General features: G+C 42.8%; 1 protein-coding gene across 12 annotated transcripts in view; it reads left to right on the top strand.

Annotated features, from left to right (window-relative positions):
* LOC108713799 (liprin-beta-2) overlaps window positions 1-19,158 on the top strand; it is a 93,545-nt gene that overhangs the window by 15,638 nt on the left and 58,749 nt on the right. Inside the window, exon 1 of one of the 12 annotated variants that reach the window (XM_041589905.1) lies at window positions 11,442-11,681. The exons of the other annotated variants lie outside the window; for them this stretch is intronic. Within the exon in view, the coding sequence (XP_041445839.1) occupies window positions 11,634-11,681 (48 nt within the window). The 5' untranslated portion in view covers window positions 11,442-11,633. Of the gene's footprint in view, window positions 1-11,441; window positions 11,682-19,158 lie in introns of those variants that run through there. 12 annotated transcript variants of the gene reach the window in all.

The raw sequence follows: 19,158 nt of genomic DNA, 5'->3' as shown, positions 1-19,158 counted from the left end.
ATAGATCCAATACCTGTGTGTGTGTGTGTATATATATATATATATATATATATATATATATATATATATATATATATATATATATATATATATATATATATATTTATATATATAGTCAAATACAAGAGTCCTCTGCACTCAACCCATATATATATATTTATATATATATACAAACGGAAGAATGAAACCGCACTCCTAGGATTTTGATGAAAAAATGTGGTAAGTTATTTATATATATATATAGACAAATACAAGAGTCCTCTGCACTCAACCCATTATCAATATATTTAAGACAGCGACATTTTGTGCATACTGCTACTAAAAAATGCCTTACCCTTTAAACAAAACAGGGATTGTTTGTCCATATATTGCAATATATTTAAGCTGAACAACTACGTCAAAGTCATCCCATATCTGGCCAGTCCTACGCTTAATTTTCATCTGATTCATTAAGAATTCAATTGCTTCATTATACATTTTACAAAGGGACTAAGTTTTACCTGCAACTATATATATATAATGCATTTGCAAAAAAAAAAAACCCACCCGCTGCTCAATAATTTTGGCCACAGTCGGCAGAAAATGAAGTAAGTGAGAAGAGGAAAGACTTGTGAGGTTGCTCTGCTAATAACTGACTAGAGAAATGTCAGATGCCTCTTCTATGATGGTGGTTCACCTTTGAGTAAACTTTTAGTATGTTGTAGAAAGGCCAGTTCTAACCAACTTTTCCATTGGTCTTCATTATTTATTTATTTTTTATAGTTTTTGAATTATTTGCCTCTTTCTTCTGACTCAAATGGGGTCAGTGACCCTATCCAAAAACAAATAAGGCTACAAATGTATTGTAATTGCTCATTTTCGCTTACTTGTGTTTTTATTCAGGCCTCTCCTATTCATATTCCAGTCTCTTGTTTAAATCAATGCATGGTTGCTAAGGTAATTTGGTCTCTAGCAACTATATTGCTGAAATTGCAAACTGGAGAGCCACTGAATAAAAAGCTAAATAACTCAATAACCGCAAATAATAAAAAATGAAAACCAATTGCAAATTGTCTCAGAATATCACTCTCTACGTCATACTAAAAATTAACCCAAAGGTGAACAAGGTTTTGCTTTGTATGTTCCCAAGTTCTTGTTAGCTGCAGATCCGACCAGTTGCTAAGAGGGTCACTAACCCTAGCAACCATGCAAAATTCTGTTGCTGTGTGCCGGGGGAAAGAAGTCATTCGTGCTAAAACACTATCAACATTTATCAACCAAGGCTGAATCTCTGTTTTGAACGATTGCCAAGCAGGGGTATTATACACACTATAAATGAACTGCCTGTGTACCAAGAATGCCTTTATTATTATTCTTTAGTGTTGACATAGATGCCACAGCTCACAGAGATTTATTATTTTTTGCCTTCTTATTCTGACTCTTTCCAACTTTCAAACGGGGGTCACCGACCCCATCTAAAAACAAATGCTCCGTAAGGCTACACATTTATTGTTTTTATTGCTCATCTTTCTATCCAGGCCTCTCCTATTCATATTCCAGTCTTTTATTCAAATCAATGCATGGTTGCTAGGGTCATTTGGACCCTAGAAACTAGATTGCTGAAATTGCAAACTGGAGACCTGCTGAATAAAAAGCTAAATAACTAAAAAACCACAAATAATAAAACATGAAAATCAATTGCAAATTGTCTCCGAATTTTATTCTCTATATACTAAAAGTTAACACAAACGTGAACAAACCCTTTAACCTTCTCCTGACTGTGGCCGGTCAGCCGAAATGCAAAGCAGGTGGCGCTGTTGTTTCAAATTCATTGTTTTGGTGTAAAAAATGATGATTTCTTTGAAAACTAGAAAATAAATAATCAATGTAAATTGTGAAAGTGCTTAGGAGAGCGTTAATTTGTTTTGAGGATTAACAGGAACATAATAAAGGTACAGAATGGGGACCCCTTGATAGATAAGGGTTAGTCCCAGTGTTCATAGCTGTACTTTTTTGTACATTTTGGAGCGAAGGGGAGGTGAACACCAAACAATGCAATATTAGAAGGTGTTACCTGGATTTGTAAACCGGGTATTTGGGGGTGGAGCCAGGGGTGTAGTTTGGGCATTCCTGGGCATGGCTGGTTGTTCCAGAAAGTGATTAAAAACCTCCCAGAGCTGACACCTTTTATATTTATTTTTTAGGATAACTAGAAAGAAAGGACGTGGGTTGGTATTGCTTTAAGAAACTGAAAGACCTTGTTTTTTGGAGTCTGTGGTTACATTGATGATATCAGTGTCCCACTTACCCCTTTGTATTCCTTTGCTGCACCTTTTTCTTTATTCTTCTCTGCTTCAATCAAATATTAGATTGTCAGGATGTTTCTTTATAGCATTCTCCTCCTGGCCGGTATAAAGGCTCCATTGTGTCCTGATAGAAACCAGCACACACCCGCACTTCTTATTATACCACTGGAATTTGACTTTAAAGCGTCAGTGCAGGTAGATATGACAAGGAGTAGCTACAGTAGCAGTGTCATTTGTATAAATACACTAATATATAGGACAGGGGTAGGGAACCTGCGGCTCTGGAGCCTCATGCGGCTCTTTATCCTGCTTGCTGCGGCTCAGTCTTGCGGCTTTGCCTGTCACATTGTCTATACAGCCCTCGCACCTGCTGGCGGCTTCTTGAGTGTGCGACCACGGTAAGCTTACCGCGGTCGCACACTCAGGAAGCCGCCAGCAGGTGTGAGGGCTATATAGATGTCCCAGGAGTGACATGTAAGACCGAGCCGCAACAAGATCATTCATTATGGTCCTTACCGCGGTCACACACTCAAGACAAGAGAGGGAAGATCAGCATGGAGCTGTCACGGTCGGCACCCAACACCAGAACAAATGCCAAGCACCCTGGTCTCGGCTTGTGCTTCTTCTGTAGTGTGACCACCTTTGGCCTCGGGAGGAGCCCTCAGCTACTTGGATGCCACCAGGACTTAAAGGAGAGGTGCAAGGCTAGAGGTTCTGGATAGGCAGAGGGGCACGACTGTTAGCGAGAGTCTTTATGCCAAAGGGGGTAGGGGGTCACAACAGGAAACAAACAGGTTCAAAACCGATTAGCAAAAGCTCAGATAGCACCAGGAATAAACTCCTATAAGGGCAATGTGAAAATCCAAATTGTGCCTTTAAATACTTTTAAATTTCGCGCCACTGTGCACTGACGTCACACGCCAGCGCGCAAATAAATCAGGAAGGAACGCGCCGCACGCCCCCTAACCATGCCCCTTTTTGCGGCCCAGAGGAGCAGCGTGGCGGGCATCCCCGCTGAGGGGGCTTCAGGCGTCCCTGCAGACCCCCTCCCGCTAGACCACCAGGTACAGTTGTTACAGGAGCTTCAGAAACAGAAGTCACATTAAACAGATGAGAACACTAGCATTTAATAGGGCTATTCAGTGTTTAATTTATTTCAAAGTAAGACCTACACATACACACGGCACTTCTGTTTGTTGTATTCTGTTGTTGTAACAGTTACAATTAAAAAAAGGTTTAAACATTTAAAAGTTTATAAGCTGTGTTATGTTTTGCGGCTCCAGACTATTTTTCTTTAATGGAATAGGGGGCAAAATGGCTCTTTTGATAGTAAAGGTTGCTGACCCCTGATATAGGATATTAGTAAAATTGCACCCAAGCTTGGCTACTGGTTGATCTAGGTCTCAATCTATTTTACCCATGAGCCACACTCACCTATACGAAGAGTTGAGGAGCAACACAAGCATAAAAAAGTTCCTGGAGGTGCCAAATAAGGTCTGTGATTGACTATTTGGTAGACCTATAAGGACTGGCAGCCTACAGGAGACTCCTGGTTTTTATACAACCAAAACTTGCCTCCAAGCCAGGAATTCAAAAATAAGCACCTGCTTTGAGGCAACATCCAAGGGGTTGGTGAGCAACATGTTGTTTGTGAGGCACTGGTTGTGGACCACTGATCTAGACCATTAAGGCTAAGGCTAGATGATGTATTACATTGCGGATTTCCCATAAGAGGAGAATCCACTGCCCTGCTGTGCCCCTAGCCTTTTGGAGCTGTTTGTAAATTTCAGCACAAAATGTAAAATGTTGGATTTCGTTGCCGAAATCCACTGCTTCTGCCTGCTCCACCCGAGCGGAAACAATGCTTCCGGGTTCAGGCAGATCAGGAGCGGAAGCAGGGGCGATCCGTCAATGAGGCGAGCTGAGGCGCTCGCCTCAGGCGGCATCGCCAGCTAGGTTTCCAGGGGCGGCAAAAAGCCGCTCCTGGTGCCTTTAAGAGCCGAATTTCCGGTTTTTGAACCGGAAATTCGGCTTTACTAGGGCGAGAGAGCGCAATTGCGCTCTCCGCACTAGCGTTGCTGCCTCCCCCCCGGAAATCGAATCGGGCTGGGGGGGCGGCATTACTGGAGCCGCCTCAGGCGGCAATACATACAGAAACGGCGCTGAGCGGAAGAGTAGTGGGGCAGAAGATTCTTGGCCAGGCTGAGATCGGACATGATCTGGCCCTGGCCTTAATCTTCTACTCCTTTGAGTGGCTGCGGGTTGGTCTAGACCAGGGGTGGGGTGCTGGATCTACCAGTAGACCTTTAGCTGGGGTTCAGTAGATCTCAACAATGTCAACAAACTGCTTGTCTGTATCATCCTCCTGTTTCAAACTTTTCATTCAGATATTTACTATGTTTAGGCTAAATATAGCAATATAAATTCTCCCAAAAATCAATATACTATTTAAGTAATATTTTCCATGGAACAGCATGCTAACAATGCTTTTATGGATGTAGATCCTAATCAGACAACATCACTTAAAGTAGACCTTGCAGTAGTAATGTATGGGCACTCCTGCTCTAGACCTCTAAACATTCTAATGCTTTGATTGACATAAATGTTGATGCACTATGTGGATGTTGGAGTAATATGATTGGCTACAGGTTGGTTCAGCCCTGTGAGCATGCTAATGCTGTGATTGACTGCAGGCTGAAATACTGCTTTGAATGTTCCAATGGTCTACAGGTTCGTCAAGCCATATGAACATGCAAATGTTCTAGTGGTATGACTGGCTACAGGTTGGTCCAGCCCTGTGAACATGGTTGGTTTCAGGCTGGTGGGGCCCAGTGGATGTTCTGATTGGACACTGGTTGATCGTGGTCATTTTTCTATTGTTTTGGGTGGCTTGAATAGACTAAACAGTCTAATGTTTTAATTGGCATGAAGATTGGTCCAGCCATGTGAATGTTTAAAGGATATGATTGGCTGCAGGTTGGTATAGCCCTGTGAACATGCTCAATGCTCTGGCTCATGGTAGGTGAAGCCCTGTAAATGATCTAAATGGGTACCCACTAGGGTTGCCAACTTTTTAAAATATTCTTACCAGCTAGTGAGGGCGGTTACACACCAGGAGGCGGGGCGATGACGTAAAGGGGTGGGATGATGGCGGCGAGGGGCGCGGCGATGGCATCACCAGACTTCTGCGAAAGTCTTTGGGAAGGATGAAGAGTAAGTGACAGGTATATTTTTACTGGATGAGGGGCTCAAGGGGTGGGGCGGGGGCTTAAGGGTGCAGATTGGGGTCCGGCCATGGACTGCACTTTGGGGTATTACAAATTTACTGGCAACTACATTAACTTTGTAATACCGGCCCTGGCAGGTGTTTTCCAGACTAGGCCTGTAAAATACCTGCCTGGTGGCAACCATGTACCCACTGGTCTACACAGAACCTATAGAGCCTGATAGGGGGCCCCTGCACAGTGGCATACCTCCAAGACCAGAACTAGGGGTAGGCAGAAGAGGCACACGCCTAGGGCACAGCTGTAGGTGGGAGCTGGACACATTTCTCCTCTGTTAACTTACCTTAGTCCAGGCCCAAAGCCTCCCAACCCCGAATTACCACCCGTCATAACACAGTGTGGCAAGGAGGCTGAATGGGTTGCCTAGGGCACCTGGCTCGCTTGTCCTGGCACTGCAAACCTCCCAGCTGTCCCCCTCCAGAGTGTAAGTGACAATCACTCGAAATGAGACACCCCTAGTAGCTGTGGTGTAACTATAAAGGAACTAGACCCTGCAGTTCTGGGGAGGGGGGGCTGGGAACAGAGATCTGCTTGCTTTATAGTTTAAGAATACCCTCCTCCCCAGTTGCTCTCTTACCTGCATTGAGCAGGGGCGTAACTACCAGGGGTGCAGGGGTGTGATCGTATCCAGGCCCCCAACATCACGTTGATGCAAAGGAGCACAGAAAACTGCATCCAGAGGGGGCCCCGGCTGCACGACCTGCTCCAGGGCCTGACCCTCGTTAGTTACATTACTGGAAGGGGGACACCAGCACTGATGTTAAAGTCTGGTGCAGGGGCTTTTACTGCATCATGAAATTCTAGAAAGAGCTACAATGTGGCATGAAATGCTGGGGTCCAATAGATCATGGGAAAGAACTGAAGATGCAGCATATGCTAAAATGCCATGTCAGATGGGGACACCACATCACCCCATCATGGGACACAATTATTTAGATCAAAAATAGCTACTATTTTAGTGCCGTAGCAAAACCATTAGAGCAAGATGTAGATAACCCCAGTAAATACTCTCTCAGTGGGAATAAGAATGGACTGGGGGAGAGTTGAAGGTCAGCGAGTCTGTAGTTCAGTCCAAAACATTGAGAAGAAGCCCGTTATTAATGTGTAAACCAATTGGCTATAAAGGAAATACAGAGCTGTAAATATTTATATGCTGAAGGATAAACTCAGGCGGCTCTAAGCCAGATGGTCAGATGTGTTGACAAGTAACCACCGGGAGGGTTTCATAAAGTTCATAAAGGGCCCCATTCTTGCTGTATGGCCAGGGGCCACCTTTTCTGGGTTCGGGGGTTTTTCGTAGAACTAGAGAAAGGCCAAGCAAGTAAAATAATAGAACAGAGGAAGCCCAGCTGTCAAACTGCCACCTGACACCAGGGCACATATTGGCATTTGCCGCTTTGCCTCGTGGGTAATCTGCCACTTACCCTGCCAGTTGTGACTTCTGATCAGTTAGAACTTGGATATCTCACAGGCGCACGACTGAGCGGCATTTGCCAGACCAGTTTATTGAGGTGTCGGGCAAAGCAATGTTTTGGCAGTTGTCTGGGATTGTGATGATTGAGGCCATTCTGTCTGTGGCAGCTGCAGAACCTCTTGCCAGCCTTGGGAGCTGGCACTGCTAGGGGCCCCCTAGTTCACTCCTTATTATCCTGCCTTTCACCTCTTCTGCTGTCTGCACAGTTACATTTCTTTGTATAGAGCAGCTGCACTGCGGGCCCCAGAAACTCAGCCTGCACCCCCTTTACATCTATGTTGACTGCTCTTTATTTTTGGAGGTTCTGCAGCTGCTGAGACATTTCAATTCTGATTTCCTCGCCCCTGTCCAAACATACTAATGAGTTTAGCAGCCCAGTCTATATATACAGCGGATGTGTAAAAGCGACCAATGGTTTGATATCTGGACCCCTAAAATTAATCTGATCCCTGGGAAAGAGCTGCCAAGCTGCTCCCGTCTGTAGCCTGGAAAGTGTTGGGATTGAATTACATCTCCTGTGCTGGACATAAATTAGCCTAACTGCGAGGGGTACAGCTGCAAGGAAACCTATCTCCGGGGCTAATCTCGGCAGGGCTGAAGTCATACAGAACCCCTCGTTTGTTTAGATAGGGAGTCTGGAGAACAAAGACGTAACATAGGACACAATTGTTATTTTTAGTGGATATGTGGACTTTTTTTGGAGGTGTTATTGTGGTTATGAAAATAAGGGTTAGTAAAAAAAAGGGGGGGGCTTCTAAAGTTTTGTGCTCAATAGTTATTTTAAAAAGAAATAAAAATTTTCAATTGGCCTTCTATTATTCTGTTTTATAATTTTTGAATTGTTTGCCTTCTTCTTCAGATTCTTTCCCGCTTTCAAATTGGGGTCAGTGACCCCATCTAAAAAACAAATGCTCTGTAATGCTACAAATGTATTGTTATTGCTACTTTTCATTACTCATCCCTGAGTTTCTGGGGCCCCAGGGTGCAGCTGCTCTATACAAAGAAATGTAACTGTGCAGGCAGCAGAAGAGGTGAAAGGCAGGATAATAAGGAGTGAACCAAGGGGTGGGGCCCTAGCAGTGCCAGCTCCCAAGGATGGCAAGAGGTTCTGCAGCTGCCACAGTCAGAATGGCCTCAATCATCATAATCCCAGACAACTGCCAAAACATTGCTCAATAAACTGGACTGGCAAATGGCTGTCAGTTCATATCTCAGTTTCTTATTCAAATCAGTGCGTCGTTGCTAGGGGTTACTTGGAGCCTAGCAAATAACGCCTCCAGTTTTCCCAATTTTGACAGCTCAGCCCGCAGTCCTGGGTTTGTTACTGAAATGTCCCAACTTTCTCTTTGATCTCCTGCACTGAGAAGCCAGAAAAAGATGCAAAGTTTCTAACCTAATCGGCTTTTGGCAGAGAGCCCAGAATACATACTTAGATACTTTTGTAACAATGTAAGATAAGCAGTAGTGATCTGCGACCCGAGGCCCGCTGGACTCGCGGGTTTACCCGTGGGTCGGGCGGGTTCGGGCCAACCCCTGGATGAAATGCGCGGGGCGGGTGCGGGTCGAGCTCTTCTCCTGCTCTCCCCACCTGCGACCTAGTACTGCTGGCTTCCGGCTTCCGGCGCCAGAATTTATAGACTTTTGCCTGCCCCTCCACGCCCCTTTTGTGACATCATTACAGGGCGGGGCTTGCATGGGTCTATAAACAAAGGGGAGCAGTGGGCCCAGGTAGGATGCGGGTAGGGAGCAGGCGGGTTGGGGTTGGGTGCGGGTCGAGAAATTCTCGACCCTCACATCACTAATAAGTAGGTCTCTTGGGAGAACTTAGGCAGCTTAAAGGGCAATTCACCTTCATTAGCAAAACTGTAATAACACATAAAAACCACAGAAATGTCTTCAAACTTTCCATAACCTGCCAAATTTTTTAAAATGGTAATTAGGGGTGTGGCGACAAAATGGGCGTTGTCCGAAAATTTTGCGGCGATTAGTGCGGCAAATCTTTTTGTCCCTCTTTCTATTTCCAAAATGTTGGGAGGTATGAAATAACAGTTGAGGGTCAGGTCCTAGTGGGTAAAAATGCAGGCTGCAGGTAGTGGTTCCAGGTTGGGTCCGGGTTTCAAAAATTAATTCTACAGAGTACAATATGATGGGAGAGGGTTTAAGGCTGCAAGTTCCCAGGGGCCCATGTATATTTAGTTATACAATTGCCAAGGAGAAGATATATACTCATAACTAGAGTCTCACAGGACACATGAAGCCTCACTTGCACAGCACAATGCAAAGTGCAAAAAGTGGGTGCAAACTGTTATGCCCCTCATTTAACACAGCAGGTGCAGGTCTGGAGCACAGAATATATTTGCCATTGCCATTGTAGTCATGACGCTAAGTTGCATACATGGGCACCCCCAAGCTTATTCGTTAAGCAACTGTGCAATCTACGGAGCGCCAATGGGTGCAAGAAACACTGGAGTACTTTATTTATAGGACTTCATTGCACCCACCGCTATTTGCTTTGCACAGCACAAGATGCACAAATCCCACGCCCCCTAGAGCTCCGGCATTTGCACCACAGGATTTGTAAATGAGGCCCATTGTAGCTTCATTTACTTCACTGCTGCACTGAGGTGGATTTAACTGGAGAAAGAGAAGAAAAAAGCTTCACTGACTAAGCAAACCTATTAAACTTTTCAACTGTATCAATGTATAACTCCCTTTAATGAACATTTTGTTCTCTTTTTGGAGGTGCTTTCTACAGATCCCCCCCCCTCCCAAATATGAAGAATGACAATTCTCTTTCCTTGCATGCCAGACTTAGTCATTGCCATTAATATTGCGGTTTGGTTATTTTTTTAGTACCGGTATGGGACCCGTTGTCCTCAAACCCATTATCCATAAAGTTCTAAATTACAGAAAGCCCGTCTCCCATAGACTCCATTTTAATCAATAATCCAAAAATTTTAAAACAATTTCCTTTTTCTCTGTAATATTAAAACAGTAGCTTGTACTTGATCCCAACGAAGATATAATTAATCCTTATTGGAAGCAAAACCAGCCTATTGGGTTTATTTAATGTTTATATGATTTTCTAGTAGATTTAAGGTATGAAGATCCAAATTACAGAAAGATCCGTAATCCAGACAACCCTAGGTCCCAAGCATTCTGGATAACAGGTCCCATACCTGTAGTTCAAAAGCTATAAAACAGCAAAAAAGGAGACCAACTGAAAATTTACCTAGAATTAGCCATTCTGGAATATACTAAAACTTAATTTAAAGGTAAACTGCCTCTTTAATGAATATTTTGTTCTCTTTTCGGAGTGGCTTGATACAGCTCCCCCCCCCCAATATGAAGAAATAATTAATCCTTATTGGAGGCAAAACCAGCCTATTGAGTTTATTTAACATTTACATGATTTTCTAATATAATTAATTACAGAAAGATCCATTATCCAGACAACCCCAAGCATTCCGGATAACAGGTCCCATACCTGTAGTTCAAAAGCTATAAAACAGCAAAAATGGAGACCAACTGAAATTTACCTAGAATTAGCCATTCTGGAATATACTAAAATTGAATTTAAAGGTAAACTGCCTCTTTAATTAATATTTTGTTCTTTTTTCGGAGTGGCTTGATACAGCTCCCCCCCCCCCAAATATGAAGAAATAATGAATCCTTACTAGAAGCAAAACCAGCCTAATTGGGTTTATTTAACGTTTACATGATTTTCTAATAGACTTAAGGTAGGACGATCCAAATTACAGAAAGATCCGTTATCCAGACAACCCTAGGTCCCGAGCATTCTGGATAACAGGTCCCATACGTGTAATTCAAAAACTATAAAAAAGCAAAAATGGAGGCCAATTGAAAAGTTACTTAGAATTAACCATTGTGGAATATACAAAAAGTTAATTTAAAGGTAAACTGCCCCTCTAGTGAATATTTTGTTCTCTTTTCGGAGTGGCTTGCTACAACTCCCCCGTAATTATGAAGAATGATCATTTTCTTTCCTTGCATGCCAGACTTAGTTATTGCCATTAATATTAATATTTGGTTATTGTTGTTAGTAGTGGAGAGAACACAGGAGCGGGCCAGGGAGTTCGACAGGGGCTGCTTATAGCGTTTGCTCATAAACAGAGGGAGACAGGAAACAGGGGTCTCTTTCTAATGAGTTCCAGCTTCTGCCATTGCTGGAAAATAGTTTCCCTGTGACTGCTCAGCAATGTGTAGCTTCTACTCTCTCTCTGTCCATGTGCCAGGATCTACATTACAGGAGGTTCCTAATTCCATTCAGAGAGTATAGCTCATTGTAGAACCGGTCTCTGCATCCCGTGCCAGAGCAGCGTTATTAGAGAGGCTGCACCGCGCGACAGACTGCTGCTTTAAGTGTGTGCGCGGCAGTTAAATCGCTGCAGAGACCGCCTGCCTCTGGGGCTGAACGACTGACTGGTAAAAAAAAAAAAATGTGACCAGATATTTGCCTTCAGAGGAACACAACGAGCCATTTTCCAATCACACGTAAAACAAAAGGCAAAGACAAAGGAGCTTTTCAAAAGCAGCCGGGGATCTGACCTTGCGAAATGGGCACACAGCATGGATATTGAAATTGATATATACAAGCATTTCAGGTGGCTGAAGAGGGTGAGTTGCTTTATGCGCACAAAGTTGTGTTTAGAGAAGGATAACTACACATAGAAGTCATTAGTACAGCCACGACAACGGCTGTCAGTTGTTAATAAGTAGCTTGCTTTATATTGTACAGGAATGGGATCCATTATCCAGAAAGCTCTGAATTACAGAAAGGCCGTTTCCCATAGACTCCGTTTTATCCAAATAATCCAATTGTTTAAAAATGATTTCCTTTTTCTGTGTTATAATAAAACAGTAGCTTGTACTTGATCCCAACTAAGATATATTTAATCCTTATTGGAAGCAAAACCAGCCTATTGGGTTTATTAAATGTTTACATGATTTTCTAGTAGACTTAAGGTATGAAGATCCAAATTAAAGAAAGATCCATTATCCGGACAACCCCAGATCCCGAGCATTCTGGATAACAGGTCCCATACCTGTTTTTGCCTGCTCTCCCCTGCGTTGCGCTTTATTCCGTTCAGCCGCAGGGGAGCGCAGGAGTAGACGCAGTCAATTATTTTGAAGGGGGCTGTACTCACACAGACGCATGTAAGCGCCAAACGCAGGTTGGGACGCAGCATGTTGCATTTCACCTGCGTTTGGCGCCAAACGCAGGTTGGGACGTAGCATGTTGCATTTCACCTGCGTTTGGCGCATATATGCGTCTGTGTGAGTACAGCCCCCTTCAAAATAATTGACTTCGTCTACTCCTGCGCTCCCCTGCAGCTGAACAGAAGAAATCGCAACACAGGGGAGCGCAGGCCCTTAATGAGGTATGAAGAGCCCATTTACGGTAAGATCTGTTATCCAGAAAATCCCAGGTCCCAAGCATTCTGGATAACAGGTCCCATACCTGTACTTGATCCCAACTAAGATATACTTAATCCTTATTGCAAGCAAAACCAGCCTATTGGGTTTATTTCATCTTTACATGATTTTCTAGTAGACTTAAGGAATGAAGATCCAAATTACAGAAAGATCCATTATACGGAAAGCCCCAGGTCCCGCGCATTCTGGATAACAGGTCCCATACCTGTATATTTTCTTTTATTGTACAACTATAAAACAGCGGTGTTTACCCCTTTAATAGCTACTACTAATAATACTAGCTTGTGTTAATCTTTAACGGTTAACTGTTTAGTTTGTGTCAATATTGTACGAGATGTTTGGTGCTTTGATTCACATGGTAGTGGTACCGGAATGCTGAACAGGATATGTAGATAGGCAGGGGGTGAACTGGGAACGTCCAATAGAGAGTCTCATTTTATTTCAGAAAAGAGAAACGTTTGTTATTGAATTAATAACGGTATTGAGTTTAGGGTGAAGCATAAGGGCTCAGATTCGAGGAGATTAGTCGCCCTGCGAGAATGTAAATCGCTGGAGGGATGGCGATCAGAGCGATTCGTTTTCCGAAGTCGCCCAAAGTTGCCTCAGGAGGAACTTCGGGCAACTTCGGAAAATGAGGCTCTCCGAGTGCCATCCCACCGGCGATTTAGATTCTCGCAGGGCGACTAACCTCTTTTTAATGACGATTCGGCACTAACAATGGCCGATTTTTGGGTTACTTCAAAGGCACCCGATTAAAATTTTCCGTCCAGCCTGATCAACGAGCCGACCGATATCCAAGTCTTCTGCCGAGATCGGTTGATTTTTTTCCCACCATACACGCACCGAATATCATACGAAAATTCGTTTTGTGCGATATTATCTGTGCGTCTATGGCCACCTTTAGTTGATAAATATTGATAGCATTTTCAGCACGATTTACTACTTTCCCCCAGCATTCAGCCGCAGAACTTTGCAAAGGTTGCTAGGGTCAGTGACCCCTCTTTAGCAACTGGCAGCAAACAAGAACTTGGGAACATACAAAACAAAACCTTGGGAAATAAAATAGTTTCAAGTGATCAACCAAACTGAAATATCTCCAACTCATCAATAGGAGTTGGTGTCTCCTTTTGACAGAGAGTTAAGAGAGAGAATAGCTTATGTTGATAATATCTGTTATATACTTTATATATTGCCGGCATCAGGGGGTACAGAGGGAAACGCCAGTCAGGGGCACCCCAAGTGCCACAAATAATTGTGGGAGGGCCCTGCTAACTTGTATATGGGGCAACTTGATTACTGAGCTCCCCCTATTGCCGTCCCCTCCCCTGTTGTTGCCCAACTGGTTCCGAAAAATAACATGCTGGAATGCTGTTTGTTTTTTCAGCGCTAATATTTTAGCTTAGTCCACTTACCCTGTGGTTGTTTATTTGTCTTTGCCCAAGTTCAAATGTAAAGCAAAACCCAGCTCACTGCCAGCTAGATTTAAAGGGCAGCTGCATTCACTCTCTGCTTTGCACCTTGCACTGGATTCACGACTTCATGAATTAATGATCTAATTTAACCACTTAGGCCTCTGGAATCAAATGCCCCACGTCATTGACTCGTAAAACACTTTTAAATAGTTTTGCCGTCAACATCGGTTTCTGCATCTTAGTGACCATTCAATACAAGGCACAGTCTTATCATTACAGAGCAAAGAGAAAAAGGGTTAAAAATGAAGGACAGTTTGAGACTATGGGAAATGGCATTTCTGTATAGAGGAGCTTTCTGGATAACGGGCATTCCATATCATCAATCACATACCTTTAGCACAAAGGAGAGAAAAGGGCAGTTGAAAGAAAAGGAAGATAAGGGAGTTGGTAGTTTAAAGGGCCACTACGCTATCATTGTATATGTTATATATGGATTTTTGTAATAGAAAGAGCTATATTTGTATTTATTTTCCATTTGTTTTATTGCCTAGCTCGGTTTGCAGGTGTAATGCAATAAATCTGCCATTGGTTCAAGCAGCCATCATAGGGCCCCATACAATGACGTATCCCGGCTCTAAGTCCTGTAACCTATGGCAACCAATCAGCAGTTAAAATGTATTGGTCATTAGCAGTTTGAAAACAAAATCTGATGAGATGCTGAGGGTAAAATCAGGGTCGGACTGGGCACCGGGAGAAAACCAGGTGGGCCCCGCCGACCCAGAACTGCTGCCTTCCTCCCTTACTGATGGCTAGGGTCTGCCCCCTGCTGGCTGAAAGTAATGGGAAGAGGAGGTTTGCATTGGAGCATTTGGTAGAGGGGACCCTTAAGATGACGGCCCCGGGGGGGCCCCAGACACCCAGTTCAACACTGGGTAGAGCTTAGCACAATTCCAATACTCTGTAGTGTTGCCTAAGTATTCCCTGTGCAGATGTTTTCTTATCATCTCCCACAGGCCTCCTGCTGTGTTATAATATAATTACAAAAAGCCAAAGGGACCTGGCCTATCCCCTGGTGTTGTTTGACTTCATGTGGGCCAACAAAATCTATATTTATAGCAGTACTTCCCTATGTAAGCTCAATGAGATAGACCCTCCTGTATTGGTCAGTATTTGTATGTGACGTGTATGTTTGGTTTTTACATCCCTTGTTATACAGGAATATGTTAGTGCTTAAATAACAGTAATAATAATAATGATAATAATCATTCAATAATACGTAGGTAAATCTCCCTTATTAACTGAGCTGCTGCAAAACAGTGTTTTATCTATTTAAAGGGAAAGTTGTGGAAGAGGAAGAATGACAGCTGGGCTTTCAAAAGAGGTTCTGCAGCAGCCACTAGATTTTGGTTCCTAGTGTGACCCTGTAGGGATATTGTTTCCATTACAACTAATGCTGTAGAGAGATATTAAGAGGAATATAAGGAGAGTGTGTCCCTCTTGGGTCCATATATGGTATAACTATTAAACTGTGATCTAATCCGAGGGGAGTAAAGGGCTACTAATGGAATGCTCTGGCGGAATGCAAACCTTCCATAGAGATACATTAGTGTCTTATCTATGGTTGGGTCATTTTTACTTTTCCCTGAACAAAGTGTGTGCCAAAATCTGGGTCCACTGAAAAGCTCCCCCACCACTTCCACTGAAGCCCAATCCCCATTGCTAACCCGTGAATAAAGTACCCCCTCTTGTAATATATAAGGATATTATAAATCACCGAGGAGTTCCATGACCATATAAAAGAATAAAAGGCTGAAGGCGACTTCTAATATCCTCAACAGATGGTACTTTATTTATTATAATACACAAGTCTTAGTGACTCATGTGACAGAAATTACATCACTAATTATAACTAGTGATAGGGGAATAAATTCGCCTGGCGAAAATTCACTGTGAATTTCCACGTTTCGCTGCCATTGAATAAATTCACAAAACTCCAACGAAAAAATTTTTTGGACGCGCATCCAAAAACCACTCCGCGTCAATACTGTGCAGACGCCCATTTCACCAATATCGAGAGAAATTTGCAGTGAAACGGGAATGATTCACCCATCACTAATTATAACTAATGACATCACTAAGCACCGTTTATAAGGATATAATTTACAGGATAATCATGGCTCTTGTATATTATTATATTATATTATAGTGTATTCCTTATCAGCTCGATATTATATTCTGACTACCAAAACGATGGCCGGGTTGCTAGGAAAGCAAGCTCTAGCAACGAAATCCCAGATTTCATAAAAGAGCTGTAGAATAAGGACAGCTAAGATATATTCCAATAAATGTTGAATTTAGCTTACAGTTCCCCTTTAATGGAAAGAATACATTAAGGAAGATTAGCCATAAAGTACTCAGCACCTATTGTAGCACCTTTTCATATATACAGGGAAGGGCTGTGCAAAAGGTGTGTCCAAAGTGTTGCAATCATTTGACATGGGACAAATAGCTGTCAGCTCATGGGGCGAGGACATATGTGGGGATGAATGATACTGGCTCTGGAACGCTGTGGGTGCTTAGGGTGCATAATAATGCATCACCATCTAAAGGGGTGATCTCCAATGCATTTCGTTCCTATTGGGGCACTTACTCATAGTCCTTTGAGTAAGTGCCCCAATGGGCACGAAACGCGCAAGGCCGTTGTCTACTTTTTGTATTTTTTTACTACACTGATTTTTAGAGTTACCACCAAGAACGTCTGCTAATATATCTCAAATTTAAAGGCCGATGGTAGGCCGATGATTTCACTGTACAAACATTTCCTGAGCTGTGAGTCTGGAATAAACAACTCTGTATTGTGTTGATACTAATGTTACAATTTTGCGTCGCTTTGGGCAGTTGACCACACGGGTCCAGATTACCTAGTGAGACAAAAATCCTCCAATAGCTGATTGGGAAGGGTGGGGGGTAGTCTCCCAAAACGGGGGCTGATGGTGAGGTCCCAATTAACTAGGGATGCACCGAATCCAGGATTCGGTTCGGGATTCGGCCAGGATTCGGCCTTTTTCAGCAGGATTCGGATTCGGCTGAATCCTTCTGCCCGGCCAAAACCGAATCCGAATCCTAATTTGACTTTTTGTCACAAAAGAAGGAAGTAAAAAATGTTTTCCCCTTCCCACCCCTAATTTGCATATGCAAATTAGGGTTCGGATTCGGTTTGGTATTCGGCCGAATCTCTCGCAAAGGATTCGGGGGTTCGGCCGAATCCAAAATAGTGGATTCGGTGCTTCCCTACAATTGACACATAGCTTTGAGCAAATAATCAGATTAAGGGTAGGACTCCACGAGCGTTTTTGTCGCAATCCGACGCACTGCGACAAAACGCATGCGACTTGATGCATGCGACAAAAACAAAGTAAGCAATAGAATTGTCACATGGTGTCACAGTGTTGATCCGACGCGACACGACTGCAGCGTCTGCATCTGAGAGTCGTGTTGCGTCGGATCAACGGTGCGACAATGCTATGATTTACCTTATTTTGCAGCGCGTCGGATTGCGACAAAAACGCTCATGGAGTCCTACCCTAATTCAGATTACTAAAAACTAATCTATTGTAATTGTAGAAAGCTGCACACAGAATTGTTCACTCCTGTCTTGCCCCAAAGAGCTTACAATCGAATTCAGTTGCTGGAGGCGCCGAGTCATAAAGTAATAACAAAGGCTACTGATTTAGTACATTTTCCTCCTCCCAATCAACACAAGCAGCAGCAGCATAAACACTTTCATCGCATTCAGTTGTGTATTTGATTTCCCATAAACTGGAACTGGATGTCATTTTTCCTTCCGCCGCCTTCAGTCTCCGACTCCTGCTCATTACCGATAACATTCTGGGCAGACACTGGATCTCCTAGAAACTGATTTAAAGCTTTGTGTGTGTGTGTTTACCTGCCTTATCTCTGCGGCCCAGTCTGCCTTTGTTACATAGTAAAACTGTTTATAGTGTATAATGGTATAGGCAATATATCATGATTATAGGTACTTTGTTCTGTTCTACTTATTTCCCCTTTAAATTATGAGGCCCTATACAGAGTAATTAGAGGCAGCTGCCCGGGTGTTAGCCTTGAAGGGATACATATGTAATACTTGTTTGGCATTGCAATAATAACACAATGTAACAAAATTGTATTACACAATGAGGCATTGTTACTTTGTATAATTAGGCGTAAGACCTTGAGGAGACCCAGTAATAATAGGGGGACACGCTCAGTTTATTTAATCTGCAGTTTTCTTTTAAAATACCGGCATAGGGTCTGTTATCCGGAAACCTGTTTTCCAGAAAGCTCCAAATGACTGAAAGGTAATTTCCCATAGACTTATCCAAATAGTCCAAATTTTTAAAAAGTATTTCCTTTTTCTCTGTAATAATAAAACAGTAGCTTGTACTTGATCCCAACTAAGATATAATTAATCCTTATTGGAAGAAAAAACAGCCTATTGGGTTTATTTAATGTTTAAATGCATTTCTAGTAGACTTAAGGCATGAAGACCCAAATTATGGAAAGATCCGTTATCCGGAAAACGCCAGGTCCTGAGCATTCTGGATAAGAGGTCCCATACCTGTATATGTAAGTTTTTACCGGCACCCAGGCATTTATTCGCTTTTTGAGGAGTGCACCAGCTTGGACTTCTATATATATATATATTTATATACTATGGGGCACATTTACTGTTGGTCGAATATCAAGGGTTAATTAACCCTCGATAATCGACCGTCAAAGTAAAATCCTTTTAGGATTTCAATTCATCGATCGAATGATTTTCCTTCAATCCCAAATTGGTAGGAAAGCCTATGGGGACCTTCCCGATAGGCTAACATTGATGTTCGGTAGGTTTTAGGTGGCGAAGTAGGTGGTCGAAGATTTTTTTAAAGAGACAGTACTTCGACTATCGAATGGTCAAATAGTCGAACAATTTTTAGTTTTGAAGTCGAAGTCGTAGCCGAAGGTCGAAGTAGCCAATTCGATGGTCGAAGTAGCCAAAATTCGAAGTATTTTTTATTCTATTCATTCACTCGAGCTAATTAAATGTGCCCCTAAAAGTTAGCTGAAACTTGAACAACCCCTTTAAGTACAGTAAAGCATTGTGACTTGGTGGTATCTTGCCACAGTAAGAAAAATAAATATATATTGAGCTCAGCACATTTGTGGTCTATTGTGAGATTTCCCTTTCCATTCTGGGAATTCAG

This window comes from Xenopus laevis, chromosome 4L (genome assembly GCF_017654675.1).
Source record: "Xenopus laevis strain J_2021 chromosome 4L, Xenopus_laevis_v10.1, whole genome shotgun sequence".
In the NCBI taxonomy this organism is placed as follows: Eukaryota; Metazoa; Chordata; class Amphibia; order Anura; family Pipidae; genus Xenopus; species Xenopus laevis.
The sequence above is the reverse complement of the archived record's forward strand: the minus strand, read 5'-3'. Positions and strand labels throughout refer to the sequence as shown.